This window comes from Epinephelus lanceolatus, chromosome 6 (genome assembly GCF_041903045.1).
Source record: "Epinephelus lanceolatus isolate andai-2023 chromosome 6, ASM4190304v1, whole genome shotgun sequence".
NCBI classification, from domain to species: domain Eukaryota; kingdom Metazoa; phylum Chordata; class Actinopteri; order Perciformes; family Serranidae; genus Epinephelus; species Epinephelus lanceolatus.
In genome coordinates this window covers 2,605,319-2,626,892 of record NC_135739.1, presented here as the reverse complement: position 1 = coordinate 2,626,892, position 21,574 = coordinate 2,605,319, and the positions used below count along the sequence as shown (strand labels likewise).

General features: G+C 43.5%; 1 protein-coding gene across 2 annotated transcripts; it reads right to left on the bottom strand.

The window, feature by feature from the left end:
• Positions 1-205: 205 nt before the first annotated feature.
• uap1 (UDP-N-acetylglucosamine pyrophosphorylase 1) lies at positions 206-21,333 on the bottom strand. 2 transcript variants are annotated; one of them, XM_033622605.2, is made up of 11 exons: positions 21,211-21,333; positions 19,820-20,134; positions 16,839-17,043; positions 14,823-14,998; positions 14,528-14,700; positions 7,331-7,524; positions 7,041-7,181; positions 4,209-4,397; positions 3,919-3,960; positions 1,030-1,096; positions 206-912 (listed from the first exon to the last, which is right to left on the bottom strand). In XM_033622605.2, exons 2-11 carry the CDS (start codon positions 20,100-20,102, stop codon positions 820-822), a joined length of 1,563 nt encoding a protein of 520 aa, XP_033478496.1. In that variant the 5' UTR covers positions 20,103-20,134; positions 21,211-21,333; the 3' UTR covers positions 206-819. The 2 variants fall into 2 exon arrangements, with proteins under 2 accessions (XP_033478496.1, XP_033478497.1); XM_033622606.2 differs by lacking the exon at positions 3,919-3,960.
• Between the last annotated feature and the right edge of the window lie 241 nt (positions 21,334-21,574).

Below are 21,574 nucleotides of genomic sequence, written 5' to 3'. Positions count from 1 at the left end.
TCAAGACACCAGCAGCTATAATGCAAAAAACACACTCTGCAGACAGAGGCAAGTGAAACTCACACACTCACACAGTGTGCGCTGATTTGTCCAAAAATGTACCAATGCTTATTTCTAAAAGGAAATGTTTATATGCCACAACACACTGTACTGTAAATATGTAGCCTGTATGTGCACAGGTCATCAAACACACACACACAGAACATTTTCCAATTAGGAAATTTCTTTAATAAAGGTGATAGAAATCATAGCATCTCTTAAAGCTGAATAATATCTAATCTTCAGTGATTACAAGCAGAAAGAAGCAGATATTATAAATACCCCCCACAGCCCACAGTACCATGTACCTTGATTACATGCTAGTAAGAAACATCTTTATGATCACTTCATCTCAGTCAGATGTTGTATAAAAATCATCAGGTAAAATGAGTAGATGGTCATTTCCACCTATAGAGCATCTATCATATAAAAATAAGTCTCATAAGCAAAATAAATAGATGCACCCGAAGACTGCTTCATCCAGTCGGTGTGACAGGGATCTCGTCCTTCATCTCGTGCTGCGTTCAAGTACTCTTCAAAACAAACATGAACTAAGTGTGACTTCAACATACAAGGCAAAGAAAACCTGGCGCTGAAAAGTAAACGATGACACTTCATCTGGCTCGTCCATTCATTCTGAAGAGGACGGCCTCTTTCGTGAACACATGCACGCAGACATTTGTTATTGCACAGCGATGACATCACAGTTTCTCCCCGCAAACGTTGAGAGACAAAGGGAGGTTGGTCTTTGGGTTGTCTCTCTCTCTCTAGCTTCATTGTCTAAACTCCGTTCTTCACCAGCTCCTGGACTCCGTTCTCGTCGATCATCAGGTTTGGATGAAACTCTCGTCCCTTCACCAGCTCCTCGAGACCCTGAAAGCAGTAAACACCATCAGGATATTGTTAGTGGGTGCACGGAGTGTTTCAGGTCGGCAGCAGGAGCAGAACATCTGGAGTTTCCATTTAACACAGTAGGCCTCGCCTCCTTACCTCTCCCCCGTAGGACACCAGTGGGGAGATCTCACATTTGATTGGCAGGTCTGTTCCGTCCTTCAGGCTGCGTTGGAAAAAGGAGGAATTCAGGGAGGATCAGAAGAAGAAAACAGCCAAACAGAGTGAGTGATCATCTCATGAAAAGGCAGAGGGACTGTAGTTGAGAGACGCAGCTGTACGTCCTCGACACAGCTGTTCTTCTACTGCGGCTTGTGATTAGAGTTCAAAAGGCAGAGAATTAGAGCCTCATCATTCCCAGACGTGACCAGTGATTAGCCCTCTGACCCGTAACAAACTTCCTCTAGAAGAAAACAGATGAGTGGCAGGTAATGTGGCTGTGTCTCATCCCAGTGCTCCTGAAAACCCAAAGAACAAAACTGGGAGAACCTGCCACCACATTGCCCTCACTCAGCTTGTTTAATTCTAGATAATCATTACAGACAACAATCACTAATCACACATCAGGTGTTTTCTGAGCAGCTGCTCACACAGCTGTATCATTAGAATAAAGGAAAAGTTGTAAGAGTGAAGAAAAAGCCCTTTAACTAAGAGCCAGAATAACATTCATGGGCGCCATGAATGTTACTGAAGCACATGCTCAGTTAGGCCCAGTCTACACGCATACAGATATTAATAAAAACAGATATTTTTCCCGTCTGTTTTAAAAATTGATGTTCACACAACGGTCGTTTTACAAAATATCTGCCCGTGCTAGAACGCTCACTGACGTTAGCTGTCTTCAGCAGTCTCCCCATGTCACAGAGATAGTAACATGTACAGGCTAACCACGGGCCGCTGGGCACATATATGGAACAGCCCCACCACTTCTACAACACAGGAGCAAGACACACTGACTTTGTGTTTGTTATGCATCCATTTGTGGTTTTGTGTCATTTTCCCGTGGTTGTTTTGAGTCTCTTCGAGGTAAGGAGGTAGCAACACAACTCCACCTAATGGAGGCTGACAGCGCCCCAGATTCAAACGTCCAAAAACACATAATTGAAACCACAAAATATCTCCATACTGCTTGTCTGTAGTGATCCAAGTGTCCTGAAGCCCCGACACAAAAAGTTGTTTGGAAAAACGTCATTTGAACTCAGTTTTTAGCCTCATTGTAGCCTGTAGCTCTAACAGGACACTTGGATCACTACGGACGAGCAGTATGGAGATATTTTGTGGTTTCAATGATGTGTTTTTGGACGTTTGAATCTGGGGCGCCGTCAGCCTCCATTAGGTGGAGTTGTGTTGCTACCTCCTCTCCCCTTGGATCTCTGCAAGGGATGTGAGGACTCTAAAACTTCACCTGAGCCTCCCTCGGCATATGGGTGAGTAGATAATGGCTGAATTTTCATTTTTGGGTGCACTATCCCTTTAATGATACTTGTTACCTGGAGAGGTTGGAAAAAGGTATACGTTTCTTCCCTGTTCCAAAATCAAACCCTGTAAAGTGTAGGGTTAGCTAGCTAGCTACTGAAGATACAGCCTACTGAATGTATACACATGCTGCTTTTGCTTTGTAATGATTATAACAGTGAAACAAAGCCCGACCCTGCTGTACAGGAACCAGTGAAGGGAAGCAGGGAAACTTTGCTGATATTCAACCAGCTGTGTGGCATCACATTGTGTGCACATGTTGACTGACAGCTTGACAAACCACCACAAAGGGACGGGTCTTAGCAAAAGGTCAATTTTGTGTCTCTTTATGGTTGTTTTGCCTGATTTTGTAGTTATTGTGTGTCTTTGCAGCTCCTTTGCATCTCTTTGAGGTCATTTTGAGTCTCTTCCTGGTCAGTATGTGTTAATTGGAGAGACATTGTGCAGGTGGAGGCCAGAGGGGGCCCTGACACTTTAGGCCCTGAGGCCTGTTCAATAATCCATTCATGAGGCTTAGGTTAGCTTGTTCAAAACACCTACTGGAGATCACATCATGTTGATTCCCATTCAATACAAACATGAATGAGCTCACTCAAAGATACAGGTGATGCTCTGGACATTCAAAAGTGTTCTGTGCACTCTTCATTGACAACAATCTCACTATCTGCTAGTTCAACCTCATCCAAAACCGTCATTTCTGGTGGACTTAAAACCGCGGTCAATGAGGATGCGCCAGCTGAGTGGATTACATCGTTTCCCAAATGCTCCATTTTACAGTTTGGAAAAATCTGCTCTCCAGAAGTAAAAACAAATCTTACTTTCAGTGACCTAACGCGATCCTTCCACACATACGGAAACCTTGTTAGGATTTTTAGTGCCGCTAGATAGTCAAGTTTGATCGTCCTCTCGGCGCTCTCAGTGACCTAGAACTACGATTGCGTGTGAACGAGAGGCCAAAATGTGGAAGAAATATCCATTTCCAAAAATATTTGTACAAATGTAGACAGGGCCTTATTATTACGTCTAGGGAAAAAAGCAGGTGGATTTAAACTCAGAGGCCGACGAGGAAGCAATAAAGCTGGCTTTGTCGTAACTATTTCACAGACAAATCAACAGGTTTGTCATCAATTGCAGAGTTGTCAGAGTTTACCAGAAAGTGAGACCAGTGCCCATTACCCAGCATGCAATACAGTATGTGTATTAGTAGCAACCATCTGAGGGGAAAATGATCTGTCAGCAGGTCATTATGACTGTACATCATCTGATCAGGACACTGTGTTTTCAGTCATCTAAACTGATCCTTGCTGTCACTTCCTTCATCACAGCTGACTGTTAAGAGACAGAAAAATGGCTGCCGCCTGGCATGCGTCCACAAAGGCTCCTCTTTTCAGTGGTAATGAAGGAGAGGGGATCAGGAGCAATGTTATATAGTGTTAACACATCTGAGCGAGCAGGAAAGAAAGCCAAAACCCCATCACCATGCACTCAGTACTGCAGGGGGATAATAATTACTTTCTGTTGCCATCATCTGTGACACTGCCTGCTGCTCCGTCTCTGGAAACATTGCACGGGACACACAGGAGCAAACCAAGCATGAGGGAGGAGGGGAAGTGAGAGTGTGAGGCTAAAAGAATATAACACAAACAAACAAACAAACAAACAAAGCCAATGCATTTGTACACAAAGTGTGGGGAGTGACATCGAAGACCCCGTTTCTGTGTTCATGCCAAACATGGTGTGTGTGTGTGAATCGTGGGAAGTGAAAGCATGATGCTGTGTTTCAGCAGGCTGGCTGCGGTCACCTGGGTATGGCGGGCACATGTCTGCCGTTTTCGTCGATAAAGTGGCCCCCGGCGTTGAGCACCCAGCGGTGGTGGAGGGACATGAGGGCGTGTCTGGCTGTGGTGGGCGTGTCCTTTGCATCCTGACTGTCTGCATTCTTCAGCGGGGAGAACTCGTCCTCGCGCAGCACCTCGTACACCACAAATGTCCTGTTGCAGACGCACAGCAGCACATCAGCACACAGGCAAACGCAGCAAAGGTACCCAATAAAGGTATAACATTCAGCCCTTAGATTTATAACTAGACACAGCTGTGGCACTCATCACTGTTTGCTCTATCAGCAACTGGGATGGCGTTCTTTTTCTAATAGAAGGAACCAGCATGTTTTTATTTACATAAATTCCTATTTTCTTTCTACTGAACTACACCTGCCAACAGTATCACACCGTACAGAAGGAAGCGTGCATCTACTCATGGAGGAGAGGCTCCTGCTCCTGACAGTGCAAGATGTAAATGTTAATAGCATCGTCCTTCACTGAGCTGTAAAGGCCCTGACACACCAAGTCGACGGTCGACCAAAGTCGGGCCGTTGGTGAGCGTCTGTCACCCTAGTTTTTGTGGTGTGTCCAGCACCATCGGCACTTCGGTGTTGGCGGATTTTTGGCCAATTGAGCATGTTGAATTGGTGGCGGAGCTTGTCAGTTAGAGAGATCACTCTGATTGGCAGTTCAGGTTTCATTTCCTCGCCCCTGTAGCGAGTGAATCTGCCTGTAGTGAAACCGGGGCTAACCGGTGCTTCCTCCTCAGGCTCCACTTCACTCAGCTGCCCCACAGACCCGCTGCTTCTTCCCACTTTAACCTGAATAACAAATCAGAGATGTGAGGCTAGCGGAGCGTTAGCCGCAGCATGACCGGAGGGACGCACAGCCAGTTAGCCTCCGCTAGTCTCTGAGCTAGCCCCGGCTCTCTGTTTGGATCCAACCGGAGCACCGAGCCCTGGTTTGTTATTCAGGTTAAAGTGGGAAGAAGCAGCGGGTTTATCAGGCAGCTGAGTGAAGTGGAGCCTGCGGAGGAAACACCGGGACCGTCTGGATGTAATAGTCCGTGGAGGTGCTGCGGTGCTCGGCTGCACAGATAGGAAACCCCTCGGCTGACAGGATGTACCACTCTCTCACTCCGCTCTCTCTCACGCAGGCGCAGAACGTACGTGCTACTTGGCCGTCGGATGTAGTCCGTGTAGTGTGTTCAAATGCAACTGACACAGGGCGACGTGAGGCGACGTAGACGACGCAACAGTTGGCTTTCATTGCTGCTAGTTCTTTGGTGTCGGTTTGGTATGTTCGCACCTTAATGTTAGCTAGCTCAGAGATGCTAGGTGAGCTAGTAGTAGATGCACGCTTCCTTCTGCGCAGTGATACAATTGGCGGGTGTAGTTTAGTGGAAAGAAAATACTTCCTACATGAAACTGCTCACAACAAGGTCTGTGGATTATCTTGAATAACCAGGTCATGATTTCTGGACAGACATTGCTGTTGAGTTTTTCAAATGTATTTTTATTGGCGTTCTGAGCACCACAAGCTGAGCGCCATCTTGTTCTATTATACTGGAGCGAAGGCAGACATCCCTACTGCCAATATCTCCAACACTAAGCAACACACCCCAAACAATCTAAACTGATTAGTAGCACTACAGGTGAGGAGAAAACTACACATTTTGTTTTATTTTGAGGTGAACTTTCCCTTGTAAAGCTGAAATGATTCGTTGATATGAAGAAGATAAATCAGAAGTTGAGGTATTATTAAGAAAACTGGACACCTCACTCCAAGACGGCACCCCTTTCATTGCAATGAAGGTTGCACACTGGGTTTTTCTGAGTTTCTGAATGGATCAAACTCCGGTCCTACATCATTTTACAGTCGGAAAAATGTATCTTTTGATTTACAGCCATTGTTTTGTAATGATTGTGTGACTGATGCCAGTGTGCGTCATGTGATCCTACAACATGGAGTGTGACCACAGCGCCAAAATGTTGATCCAAACTAATCACATAACAAGGCCAAGTGCCTGAGTCAGAAATGATGTGTTACATAGCAGAAGCAAATAAAATCACCATTATGGATATGATCAGAGCTTCTAACACAACATATGGCACATGTGGCACACACAACACACTGTAAGACTCTCAGCCAAACTACAGAGAAAGAACAGAAAAGGGCAGAACTTTTTAAAAATCTGGTTGCAAAGTGAGTCAGCCCATCTGGATTCTGCTAAAGCCGCCAGACTGCCAGTTTGGGCACGACTGTAATCCATCTCCACAGCAGCACAGAAAACTACTTCTCATCCTTTTTACTTTGAAATACAACGAATAAACCTGGAAGGAAGCTGGACGTGTCTGCAGTGTTTTTCCATCGGTCAATCATTACAGGAATCCTTTCATTAGATGTATAGTTCTATTAGTAGTGACGTGACTCAAGGCTGATGTCATGCAGCCGTGGAGGAGGTGGAATGAGTGAACAGCTCATAAACCTCCATCTTCCTGCAGGGAGCTTGGCAGGCTCAGTCTGCTGGACCAGACCTTGGAGCAATGACAGGACTGGGGCTGGTGGATGGGGATCAGGACTGGAAAAAGGGGGTTGGTTCATGCATGGAAGGACAGATCAAGGACCAGTCAAAGGCAGAGCCCAGAAGCCTGCCAGGAGAACATATGCAATCCAGCCACCTCTCATAAGGAGCATAAGATATTCATTGTACTCTCAGTACTTTAAGGCCTTTTACTTTGAGGTGATCGGCTGTCTGCTGACGCTGTCACACACACTCTGTGCCCTCTGTGGAAAAAATGCACTGTAACTCACTTGGCAAACTGGAAGATGTCAAAGACAAACTTTTCCATTTTAATTCCATTTGGTTTGTCTGGTTTGATTAGCTGACCCTCCGCGTTCACATAAGGGATCTTCTTCTGGGCCACGTGGTGCTGCAGCTTTGGCTCGTACTTCCTGATGTATAAACAGAGAGAAAAGACGCTGGTTCACTGCAGCACATTTACTTTATAACGGTGCAGAGCTACTGTTCTCACTGCACGAAACAACAGCTGCTTGAGAGAGAAGAGCACAAAGTGTGTGTGCACAGTGTGGATTAGTCTTACTGCACTATGTCTCTGAGGAAGGAGAAGCTGAAGAAGTGATTGGCCACGTTTCCTGCGTTGAACATCAGTCGGCCGTCAGCGCTGCGCTTCTCAGCAGTTGCCAGGGTGATTTCGCTGTACTCCACCACCTGATAAAGCCCGTCCACCTTGCAGACCACACCCACTGCCTCTGTTGGATTGGTTTTCTCCACCACCTGCAAACAAGGACACAAGAAGATTTTTGTTGATGCAAATTGCTGACGAAAAAACTGTAAAACTAAACTATTAACACATCAAATCCATATGTCAGCTTTAACCCACTGAGACACATTTTTCTTGTCTTTTTTTGGGGGGGTAATGGGGATCTTTAAGGGGCGATAGCAGGTCAACAGGTAATGCAACTGAATATTAATTTGAGATGCAGCTGAGCTGTGTTTGTCATTTTTGTCTTGTCATAAATATGTAAAAAACACTGTGTTCTGGTTACTCACCTATTTAAACTCTAAAGTTTGATTTGATTTGATTTTTATTTGTCTCAAACAAGCACAAGCATAAAAACAGGCAGTAAATGTGATAAAAAAAAATGGCACACTGTGATAACGTGCAAGTTCGAGAAGGGGCTGAAGGAAGCAGAGCTTATCATGTTCAGCCCCCCCTTACATTGTCATATAAGCACATACATAATTGATAAATCTGTAGAATCTTAAAAATTTAAAACATTTAATCTTTAATATGAAATAGAGCCCTGCTTATACACATACAAGGCTAAATAAAATCCTTTCTAAAAAAGTATAAGGTACAAAATTAGCAGTCCAGTTCTTTATAGCTGACCAAGAGTGATTGTTTGTAGTTGTGTTTAAATTGTTTTAAGTTAATGCACATTTTTGTGTCCTCGTCTAGTTTATTCCACAGTTTTACACCACAGACAGAGATGCACATACTTAAGTTTAGAGTGTGTCAGGGCTTTGAACATTATGATGGCAGTATATCGATCAATAAAACTTTATTTATGGCACCTTTCATACAAACACAATGCAACTCAAAGTGATTCACACAATAAAAACAATAAAACACGCACATAAGGCAAAGACTGTCATGGTAGAGACTAACAATTTTAAATCAGTCAATAAATAAGTTAAAATGAATAAATAACAAAATTAAATAATATGCAAGCTAGAAAAAAACAGCTAAATACACAATAATGATAAATACAAAATTTTAAAAAAAGACATTATGTTCAATTATAAGTCCGGATAAAAGGGTAGGTCCTGAGTTTGCTTTTAAAAACATCAACACTCAGGTCTTCAGGCTGCTCCACAGACGTGGACCATAGTTATGAAACGACGCCTCACTGTGAGTTTTTGTTCTAACTAGCTGTTTCTTAATATTTGAACAAAACTCAAAAACGGCTCTAAGGATCAGATTTTCTTAAGTGTACTTCACTCTGTACAGCCAACGAGTTACAGTCTGCACTGAATGAAAAAAAAAACCCTCTCCCCATCTGCTGGTAGCTAATGACAGAGCGGAGTCCTGATGAGGGGGTTGGTAAATGGGGTGGAGTGAGGGGTAGGGGTGGTGGTGGTGAAGCCACATGAACTGTAGTGGAGCTTAGTAATTTATGACGGGAGGGTGGGACTGTGCTCTGATCTGATCCTTCCATCTCCGCTCCACCGCACAGAAGTGGAAGCACAACTGTGATGAAATGTGAGCGTGATGAGTTGGATGAAGTCGCCATGGCATTAAGAACATTTTTCTAAATCTAAGTATGGAAGGCCTGGCAGCAATGGTTAGTCACAGATGTATGAATAAGTCTATGATCATATCCTATTGCTCAAGAGCGACATCTTGACCTCATCATCATCACTCATTTAAGCATCAGTCAACAAAAGCTTTTGTCTTGCTGGTTGCATGTCGGCTCTCTCCAGTTTATATTGGTGGCAACCGTGACAACAACTGCTCAAACATCTTTTACAACCAGCTGATATTACCAGGCCAATCAGTCACGTCCAGCTTCACTCTGGATTGTTTTTACAGTATTGTCGGCATTTTTTCCAGGCGAATTTCCGTCACATGCAGGATCTTGTCACTAAGATCTGGGAATGGTGTTGCATTTCATCTCCCAGCCACTATTTTTCATCAGCAGCAACTTCCAGGGCTGAAAATTTAAGCCAACATGAGAGTAGACTCACAAGTCAGTCTTTAGACGCTTTGCTTAACTAAAGACTGATGACTTTCTCCCTGATTTTGTGTTTAGATGGGCAGATACAATTTCAGAGTTTAAAAAAACTCCCTACGTTGCAGAACCAATAGTAAATCTGCAGGGCGGTCCTTCGGTGGCTCGCTGAACTCTTGTGCTCGTAAACATAGTCCCACTAGAAACACGTGTAGCGGTACAAAATGGCTCACGTCGCTGTAAGTCCTTCATTTCCACAATCTTGTGGACTGAGCGCACGTTTGATGAAACAGAGTTAAATCTCTTGGCATCCATTTTCAAGCTCTCTGTGTGTTTGTTTCCTTGCGGATGAGAAAAGGGGGAGCGCACATTTCCGAGAAGGCGTGTCCTTTTCAAAAATGCAAGAGGCGTTGCTTTGTTGCCGGCCGTTTTCTCCGGTGTGTTAAACACACTTTAGAAAGGAGTGTCCCCAGACTATCAGAAGGCGGAGATCTCTGATTGTCTGGTGGCGAGACTAACACCAGAGTGCCAAAAACTGCAGTTCTTAAAATGGCCACTTGAGGCTGGCTCAAAAAGCGAGTCAGTCCCCTCTGACTTCACAGCCGAAATGTTTACAGCCTGGTACATAAACCTGATTTGAGCAGTTTAGCTAATTTCCCTGTTGATGACAACTATATGGGAGTGAATTTGATATAACTCACGTTTCATATTAAGGCTCACTTATTTAAGGTAGTTACGCATAATTAATGGCATGGCCACTTTAAGGGTCAGGATGTCTGTGAGTCAGATCCACCCAGCTCCACCGTCTCGTATGAATATGGTCATTTCTGGCTCCAAAAACGGCAGGCTGGCGATGGCCAGATTCAAAACAAGAGTCCACAGATGGGTGACATCACAGTGGCCATGTCTTCTCTTCACTGGTCATCAGTTTAATACAGAATACATAGAATCCATAAAAAAGTGCTAAGGATTCATACTTAAAGTGTACGTACCACCATCGCCAATTTTCTGTCTCCAAAATGTTCGTAAGCATGGGTCAAAGTTTCTCCCATCAAGTCTGTTTTTATTGATCACAACTTCTCCGTGAGAAGTGGCGTACGCCTCTTACAGGCCTCCCTAATCCCCAATCCACCTCCCAGCCGTTCAGATCTGCTGACCAATCACTGCTCTAAATTCCTCAAACCCAGGTAAAAACAAAAGTGATTGAGCATTTTCAGTTAAAATTATTCTTCCCCCTCTACTAAAACATTTACAGCCCGTCTTAAGACCCATCTCTTTCCTTCAGCCTCAGGATGATGACACGCCTGACACATGTACTTTCAGTATTTTATTTGTTTGTGCGATGCTATTTCTGTGTTATGATTCTGTCAAAATATTGTATTCTCTTATTAATCTTACTAACATTCTCCAACTTAAGACTGTTTTTATTTGATGGTTCCTGTGTTTTGCTTCGTGAGGCACTTTGGTCAACATTTGCTGTTTTTAAATGTGCTCTCTAAATAAATCTGATTTAACATGTTCATTATTTTATACAGAATGGGCTGCAGGATGTCTAACAACATATAGCATATGACATGTCTACAGTAATAATAACTATCATTGTTATTATCTGTATAGCACTCATCTAAGCAGGGTTACAAAGTGCTTCACAAAGTGCACAGAAATACGACAACAAAACAATACAAAGGAAATAAAACACAAAAGTTACAAATCAAAAAGTACAAATCAGACATTAAAAGAGAAAGTTTTCCTATAAAATGTTTTAAGCAATGATTTAAAAACGGGTAATGTGTTAGCTGCCCCAATCTCCTCAGGCAGAGAATTCCAAAGCCTCTGGGCCTCAATAGTCAAATCCCGGTCACCTTTAGTTACCTGCCTCGATGACTCAGGTGATGACTTCAAGCACAGGTTAGCTCAGCCATATAACTGGGGGTTAAATCATGTTGAGCTTTTAAAGTTATTGACAGAATCTTAAAATCAGTTTTCCAGTTATCTGGCAACCAGCGGAGGGAAGCGAGAATCATTGTGATATGTGACCTACGATTTGTCCCAGTTTAAATACGAGCTACAGCGTTCTGCACCAGTTGAAGCGGAGCTACTGGAGATTTACTGAGGCATGTAAACAGTGTGTTACAGTCGTCGAGATGCGAGAATGCAAAAGCATGAGTAAGTTTTTCGAGGTCAGGAAAAGACACAGCTGATTTGATCACACAATGCGATTACTGAGGGTGTTGTTGTCCTTTAGGAATCCAACAAGATCAATGTTTCTTGTTTTGTATATAGTTTATCATTGTTAATCTTTCCCTGTTATGCTGCAGGACCAAGAGATGTACATTTTGATTTTAGCCATATATAATGCCATGTGTTGCTTTATATCATCTTTCTTAATGAATTAAATATGTGAGAGAGGACGAGTCACTGTAACAGCAAAAAGGGAGAAGCTGGTAAAACTAGCTCTGCCGGTAAATTTTCTTCCTGAATGTGTCTTAAACTGATGAACCCGTTCTGTGAGACACATCCCAACTATTTATGTCATGCACAGTATGTTGCCTGTACTGACACTACCAAACAAAATGAGGGGATTATGGGGGAAAAAAGGGGGTTGGGGAGTTAGAATTAATCATGAATGTGTTTATCCACTAGTGGAAAAAAGTTTCCAGTTCAACCGTTGTACCCTGAAAAGCTTTTTCCTTCCCAAAAGGAAAGCATACTCTGTCCAGAGAAACTGTTTCGGAAAAAGTGTCATCTCCACATCACACTGGTGTTATCTGAGACCATGATGAAGAGTGAGGAACAGTTCTGGGCTCAACCCTCAAGTTTCCTAGAAAGCTGTGATGAATTTGTTGCTCCGTGAGACTACAGCAGGAGACACAGTGGGCTGTATCGCCACCCAGTGGTGAGCTGTGGAAGGTGCAGCTGCCTATAAAGTGACAGTTAAACTGTAGAGAGGGCAGACGACCACGCCTTTTAATACAAGGCACTTCTGGAATTTAAAACTAGACTGACTGATCAGACTGGATCACAATCAACCCTCAAGGTTTAGACATTTGTTCACTTGTAACAATCTTACACTCTTATTACACACACCAGTATTTGTATAACTAATATGGACTTTTTTCACCCTGTTCGATTATAATCATTGCGTGCGTGCATCCTTACAATATTATCGTTACTTCCTGGTCTGATTAAAGGTAACTGAGCTCATCAGTGCTGCAGGTGCACTATAATGAGCAACGTTATGACAGGAACAACCAGCTGCTGTGTCAACCTTTGATAATCTTTCCTCTCTTCAAGTGCAGCTTCTGACATGTCATTCTTAAAAAGTCACACTATGAAACCACAACTTTAAGATCTTTAAAGGTGCAATGTGTAATGCCTGGCCGCAGGCTCCAAAACAATAGGGGGCAGAATTTTAGCTCCATATGGATCAATTAACACTGCTGTTTATGTCAGTTTACGTCTGGTTCCCAACCAAAAGTGGATCCCGGGTCTTTTCTGAATGGACCACAAGTGACTCTGAAACACGTCAAGTTTGTAAAAAAAACACCTTATTTTTAAGTACAGTGAATTTCTGGCAGAGAGCTTTTATTTTGAAGTGCTGTCTCCTGTTTGACTACTAAACAACCACTCAACAGAGACGGCTAACTAGCTCGACAACATGTATTAAACTGCGTGAACCTTGAACTAATGACTAAGGTGAAATCTGGACCAGTTGGGAACCACTGGTTTATGTTATATCTTGCTTAACTCAATTTTAGCAAGAAAACGGTCGCATCAAAATGATAAATTGACACAATTTGCAATGTTTTTCAGTACAGTTTGTATTGTCATTAGTTACATCGTCTGTCTTTGTGTGTCACCTGGATTTTCAACAGTTTTTGCCCAAAAAGCAACAAATATTTGGTTTCTGACCTCAGATTATCTGGCTCGGGACACATTAAAGTTTGGGTTTGAGCATTCTCGGAACTCATCGGCTGTATTCGGCGTTTGACTTCAGAGTTTGCAGTGACACCAATTATGTTCCGACTCGTTAGTTCACCGCACGGAGCGTTTTACCTGGCAACAACTGCAGCCGGCTCAAACGTGACTGGTCAATATCACGCGGACTACAAACAGCCTACAACCGGAAACCAGGGCTCTTCCGCTCTTCTTCAGGAGGCAAGATCTCCGGGGTTTGCCTACAGACTCTACATTCACTGAATGTAGAGTCTGTATATAGAGACTAGGGTTTAAGTAACACCTGCATTGAGAAAACAATTTAAGACAGTAAGCCTGAAAGCTAGCTTAGCCAAGCTAGTTTAGCTTGGCTGTATAACAGCCTGAAGTAGCTGACCTAACAACACCAGTATCGTGGATTTCGGACCTCAGATTGTCTGAACTCGGACGTTTCTTGGCCTTGCCTGGATCGTGAGCACGGACCTTGCCTAAACGGGCTTGGTGAGTGTGCTAGCTACCTTGGCCCCGGCCATGTTGACGCAGGTAGCCATTGTGAACTTTGCCCAGTGCAGTGTGTATGTGGTTGACCAAACTGTGTCTGCAGGAAGTACAAACAAACAAGATGGGACCAAAGAAGGTTTTTCCAATTACAGAAGAGGAAGCTGAGGACATAAAAAGATGGCTGACCTTTATGTCAGGAGAGATCACAGGTATCTCCAAACAACAAAACTAACACTGGACTTGACCTCTGTTCTCTCATGGTGGACTGAGGGCAAACTGGACGCTACAGTGACTCATTATTGCCTCTCAAGGTACAAGTGAAACAGGACAGGCTGGGGGCTAGGTGAACAGTTCCTTCTTCACATCATGTTGATAATGTTAGTTCATTTTGTGAATGTATTAAACTAAAATTCTGGCTATATCTTACACATTGCACCTTTGAAAAAAAAACAAACAGTGGACCCTAATCTCTGATAATTTACTTTCATACATTAGAACTGCTGAAAGAAGATGTGTAATTAGAGGCAGACGTATTTGAAATCCTTAAAAGGTGCTGCTAACACTGTAAATCATAAAAGAAGACACAAAGAGCAGGAGGTGTGACCAACCTTAGCTCCACAGTCCGCTCCCTTCTTCACACAGAAACCAATAAAGGAGGGGTCTGCTACTTTGACCAGGATGTTGTCTACGCAGTACACATGGATGAATCCAATCCCCCTGCGCTCCATGTCATCCAGGATGCCCTGGTTCCCCAGAGCTCTGTAAAGACCCCCGTTCCCATCTGAAATACAGACACAGAGGCACTGAAACACAGACGAACTTCACTTGCCAAATAAGACACAACAACACCGGGATCAGAGCCAAAAGTCACAAATAAAAAAAAGCAAAAAAGGGTAAACTTACCTGGGGCCATGGAGAGCTTTGCTTTGTTTTCCATAATGATCTTGCCATTGTAGTCCATGGCTGGCAGCATGCCCTGCTGAAAGAAGATGATGTTGCTCTTGTCCAGGCCAAAATAGTTGTGTCGTGAGAAGTATTCCCTGGTGGAATCCATCGTCCTGCCACTGGTCATGATGTACCTGATGGCAACACAGAAGAAACTTAGTTGGGGCTACAACTAACGATTCTTTCATAATCGATGATTTCCTTTATTGATTGTTGTGTCAATAAAATGTCAGAAAATACTGAAACATGTCCTGTGTGATTTCCCAGAGCCCAAGGTGACATCTGCAAATGGTTTGTTTTATCTTAACAGATCATCTCTGACAGATACCAGTTCATCAGCATAAACGACTGCAAATCTCCCACTGTTCCCCTCTCCCAAGGTGTTCCCCAAGGTTCAGGTCTTGGCCCCCTTCTCTTCATCCTGTACATTTTCCCCCTTGGTCAAATAATCTGCCGTCATGGACTTCAGTTTCACCGACAACATTCAGCTCCACATCTCCACCAAAGCCATCCATCCTGCCACTCACTCTACCCTCACCAACTGCGTCACTGAAATAAAATCCTGGCTTCAAACCAACTTCCTAAAACTTCAGATCAGAATCAGAGGTCATCATCATCAGCCCCAAATCTCCTCTCAAAGCCACCCATAACTTCTCCCTCTTCATTGACGGCTCCACTCCCTATGTCCGTGACCTTGGTGTCAGTTTCGATCCAACCCTCTCCTTTGACCAACATATCAAACCTTCTTCCACCTCGGGAACATTTCCAGCCTCCGTCCATCCCTCTCCTTTTCAGCCCAAAGACTCTGATTCACTCATTTGTCACTTCCAGACTTGATTACTGCAACAGTCTCCTCTATGGTTCATTATCCAAAACTCTCAAGAAACTTCAGTGTATCCAGAACTCTGCTGCTCTTCTTCTGGCACACTCTTGTACCCGTGACCGCATCACCCCCATCCTTCCTAACCTCCACTGGCTCCCCATCCCCCAGCGTATCCACTTCAAACTCCTCACTGTCACCTACAAAGCTCTCCACAACCTGGCTCCCCCCTACCTGTCTGAGCTCCTCCACTGGCACACTCCCTCCCACACTCTCAAGTCTGCTGATGCCAACCCCCTATTGTTCTTGTTCTCGGTAAAGCATCTTTGAGTCTCCAGAAAACCGCTTTATAAATCTATTATTAACAACAGTCAAAAAATCCAAAGCTATTCAGTTTATTATCATGTGCAAAAAACGAAAAGCAACAAATTCTCACATTTAAGAAGCATAAACCAGCAAATGTTTGACTTTTTAGCTTAAAAAAAATCACTAAAATGATTATTCAATTATCAAAACAGTTGTCAGTCGACTACTTTAATAACCGACTAATCATTGTAGCTCTAAACTTTTTGCTGATTATTTGTTTTCCTTATACATTACGTGTGAAACAGCTGAGAGAAGAGGGGATACATGCAAAAGAAAACTATTCCAAGTAAAGACGCTGTAGGAAATGTCTTCAGCCGCTGTTCACAAAAACAAGACTGACGCCACCCCAAACCCAGAAACATAAAGTTTAAGTTTATGACAGACAATTAAACTGTAACAACTTCCTTACAGAATCAGACCTGCTGAGGATTATATCATGACCTAGTCCAGTGACTGTTAAAGCCCTAACTGCAGTGTTACGTAGACTTTATGCACTGTACTGCCTTCTTGTTATCTCCATCTTTCATACTGTCAAACTGTCCTTTGATCTGCTCCACGGGGAACTAATCCTTTTCCAGTAATATAACTTCCTTGACTGAGTTTCCTTTGACCCAGTTAATCATCATGTTAACACAACTAGGACAACTGGTTTCAGCTCTCGTTACGAAAACAGACACAGTATTTCTTTTCTTCAAATAAAGCAGCGATTTAACCGACGGGCTCACTGACTAAAATGCCTCAGTCATCTCTTCCTAAATAACCTCCCAGAGCACAACATGATGTCTTACCAGGCAATACAGCACTTGACTTTGTGCTTCTGCTCAGCCAGCTGTTGCAGCTTCAATATGCGCTCGGCCTGGATCTGAAAGAGGGTTTTGTGGGACGGCAGCCCCACGTCGTACATGCCTTTGGGGTAAGAGACCCCAAGTCTGGTTCCCTGGCCTCCAGCCAGCAGCAGGACCGCCACTTTACTCTGAGAGATGCATTTCAGACCTGAAGGAGCACAGAGCACAACAATTTGAATTTACATCGACAACAGCAAGAATATGTGTAGTATTTAGGGGCGTGAATCACAAGTTTCAGCACAATACGATGTATCAACTCTTTGGACAATGATGTCACAAAGTCTGCCACTCCACGATTTTGATTCAATTCAGGGGCCTGCGATCAATACAAGACAAGATCACTTAATATGCTCATTGTCTTTGTCTTGGCTGCCTGCCGCTAGCTGGGTTTCCACCCAAATGTAGCACAAATTTTAACCAAATTTCAGACGATTAGCAAAAGAAAATGCAGATTTATTGAATTTTCCAACAACTACTGTACTGTATTGGGAGTTTGTTCATTGAGCAACAAGACAACCTAATTAAAAGAGCTCAAGTCAAACCTCAAACGAAGGAAATCAATGCATGTACAATAACAGAGCACACTGGACCATGGAAACAGCCCTGTGTGCATATATGTGTGTTAAAAGCCACTAATAGATGAGGAAGAGAGCCTGCAGTGCCCTATGAGATGACGTCATGAATGTACATCATCATTTATTTGCTGACTCTGTTTCCATAGCGCTTAGTCACATTTGCCTTTTATTGATACATCAACATTTCAACCTCGTACAAGCGTAAAAATTCCAAGATTTATCAAAAAATGTTGACGTTTCCACTCAAGATTTTTTATGTGCAAACTGAAAATGAACATAAAAAGAGGCGGATGAAAACTTGGGCTGTCCTAAATGCTTTGAGGCTTTGCAGCTTCGACTGTTGCCGTGGTGATCAACGTCCAAATCAGTATTCAAATGCATCTGGGTTGTTGTTTTGGTTAATTATACAGATATTACCCCAAAAAATACCACATAGCCCACGAAATTCATCCTTTATCCATTCATTTTCCAGATCCTCTTATCCTGTTAGGGGTCACGGGGGTGGAGCCTATCCCAGCTGACACTGGGTGAGAGGCAGGGTTCACCCTGGACAGGTCACCAGACTATCACAGGACTGACACATAGAGACAGACAACCATTCACACTCACATTCACACCTATGGACAATTTAGAGTCACCAGTTAACCTGCATGTCTTTGGACTGTGGGAGGAAGCTGGAGCACCTGGAGGAAACCCACGCTGACACAGGGAGAACATGCAGATTCTGAACAAGGGGCTCCCCCAACCTGGGTTCAAACCCTGAACCAAGAACCCTCTTGCTGTGAGGCGACAGTGCTAACCACTGCACCACTATGGTCTATGGCTGTAATTTATTTGATGTGATTATTGTACAATTCGGAGACGTTTTTGGTTCAATAAAAAAAGGAAAATTCTTTTAGTCCAATTTTTGTACAGCAAAGTTTATGAATGATGACCACAATTTTCGAAGCATCATATCTAATTCCGCCTGAGGCTTCAAAGCCCCAAAAATGGTATTGGGGACAGCCCCTAGTGTCTGTTTCAATGTTTAGGAAGAAGGTGTACTAAGGTATAAATGGGAATTCTAATATAAAGGCATATCTTGAAGATATGAATAAGTATCACTGATATTGGATTGTTGATCAATGAATGGATAAATCAATCCAGATCAATGTATCGTTACACCCCTTGTGCTATTAAGTGTATTTAAGATAGTGAAACACATCTAGGCGATCATCTCTATGCATGAGCACAATATCTAATCTCTACTGATGGTCATAGTGCATCCTGCCTTGTAAGGACCTCTTAGATAAATAATAACAGACGTCACCAAAAAAAGCTGATGAAATGGATTAATAAAATTTATTAAGCCATCACCAAACACTATAACTGCTCCTACAGGACTTTGGCAACATGATAAATTAGCCTTGAACTGGAATCTAATAACCCCACCTGAGTCTCTAATTGCCTTTATTATGGTCCACTGGTTTATAACAGTTCCAGTTTATCTTACATAAACTGCTGCTACGTGACAGCACTCTTTCTTCTTACCAGTGCCAGGAGACAAGGTTTATACCAGCGGACTGGGCGGGCCTGCTAGACTTTGACTACACACACACACACACACACACACACACACACACACACACACACACACCACACCCTGCACACTGATTTGGTACGAACAGAGCAGAGTGACCTCATGAATCAGGGTCAAACAGAAACACTATTTACGTCAGGCACAAATCAAGACCAGATGTTCTCTGCCTCCCGTCTCCACTGTCATCCTCCCCCAGGAAAAAACTAAGCAGACTCACTAAATGCTCGAGACCCCCACTGCAAGGCGGATTGCGCAAAACATAATGAACCACACAAGCTGACTTACTCATATTTCAAATCTACACAGAAGACTGGGGATGTTTGTGAGTTTATACAGACAGTTTCTGATGCTTCTCAGTGATTTCACAGAGTTTCATTAAAAACGTTGCTTTGGTCGGGGACGTCAATCATCCGAGAATACCAGAAGGCCCACTGTCACATCTCAGCATTAAAGCATCTGGGTTACCATGTGATGTTTTAAATCCCCTTTAGGCTTCTCAGTTTAATACCAGGAAATATTTCGTCTGCCTCACCTGTGAGACTTTACTGTGGACAGTTGCATAACAAGACTGCGAGGCGTCAGTCTTTCTTGGGAATAATTGTTCCTGCAGTTACGAAGCAAGAATGCAAATGTTCACGCTGACTGTATGACACTGTCATAAACTAAAAAATATCCTCTTTGTTTCCTCGTAGCATTACTCCAGTCAAATAAAAGTGTACAGAAAGGGATTGTATAAATGAATACACGGTGCTGGTTTTGACAGAGCTCACCTTCTAACTCCCAGTCTTTGAGACTCTCCCTGTCCCTCGTCACACTCCCCAGCACCTCCCGAGGCACCGGCTCCATGCGGGCGTCCATCTTCTCCTGTTTGCTGCTGCTGGACATCTCCATGGCCTTCTCAAAGAAGCCGTTGATCTCTTGAAAGTCCATCTGCTGCAGGTCACTGGTCAGCTCGACCTGCTCCTCGGGGCTCAGCTTGCTCCAAAACTGCAGGAGGTGAGACTGGCCGGCTTCAGCCAACCTCTGGGCGAGTCCGCTGGCGTTTGGGTCCATGATGAACAGTGCTTTTGATTAACTCTGCCACACTGGAACACAGATGAAAAGATGGGATGAGTGGTCACTAATGAGCAGAAAGATAGCTACTGAGGTCATGCTCTTGGACATATTTCTGAAAATTAAGAAGTTATAAAAGGCATCAAGAGGTGTTAACATTCAGCAATTAAACACACACTACACAAGTTGGGTTTTTAAATCTAAATCTGATTGTGTTCAGGCGTCTGTTTATTCATGTTTAAAAGGACTTTGGTTTCCCCCACCACAGTAACACACCTGGCATTTCGCCATACTGTGATAACATCCTGGTTTGTTTGATGACCAGTCAAAACTTTTTTTTATGTGGGTGGAGTTCATCTAAGGAAAACTACACTCATGGCCTCAGTATTTCTATTGTCTACGTCTTCTCCTGGCAGCTGCTGGTAAAACTAGCACAACCAGTATGACAGTTACATGACATCTTGTACTGAATCTCTATGTAAAGCTTTAATTGAGACAAGGACTGGAATGTTTAATTAGTCTGTGTGTGTGAGCCCACACCCACAGTGACCACACACACCCACAGTGATCAGCCTGCTGGACCAGGAAATCATCACAGCACTCCTGGAGGGGAACTTTGAGCCTTTGAATGGGATGCTGAGGGCTACACCAACAAAAGCCAATGCACTGCTTAAAGCAGACAGCTGTTAGATACAGTCACAGTATAATTGTGATTTAAAGTATTCATAATGCTTCCTATCTGTGTCTCCAGGAGGCTGTCTCGAGTCTTCAGTGTTGAAGCTGAAGCTGAGTTGAAGCTATCCTCACCAAAGCACAGAGGCTAACTGTTCTATCTCTTCACTCACAGCACAGGACAGTTAGCATTAGCACAGTGTAAAGACATAAGCTGCTATCACTGAGCTGTGCTCTTCACAATGAGTGTATTCGCAATGCAAACTGCATTTATCAGTCCCTGTGTTGAGCAGCAGCAGCAGCAGCAGCAGCAGCAGCACGCGACTGACAGCGCCACAGCACACACTAGCAGCTAACCGGCTAACAGTGATGCTAACAGTTAGCATAGCTCGGTGAAAACATAAAAGACGATATGACAGAAATATTAAACCCTCACCTCTCGCTGGTGCTCCTCTCGGCTCTGAGACCATTAATGCCACTCGGTGTGAGGTTTCTTGAACTGGTCTGGTCGCCTCCCACCCGGACTACACCTCCTGCTACGTCACGCTTGACGTGGCACCCGCGCGGCGACGACTAAGGAGCAGGAGTGCGGCCTTCAAGTACTCATCGTAAATTTGATTAATCCTCATGTTAGGAATGATTGTGACCGTGCCGTGAGTTACTCTCAATGTACTTACACAGAAATAGACATAACAAATCTATCTATCTATCTATCTATCTATCTATCTATCTATCTATCTATTTTACCTCACTCAGTGCTCTTTTCTGAAGTGTGGAAAGTGGTTATAAAATAGAGGAAT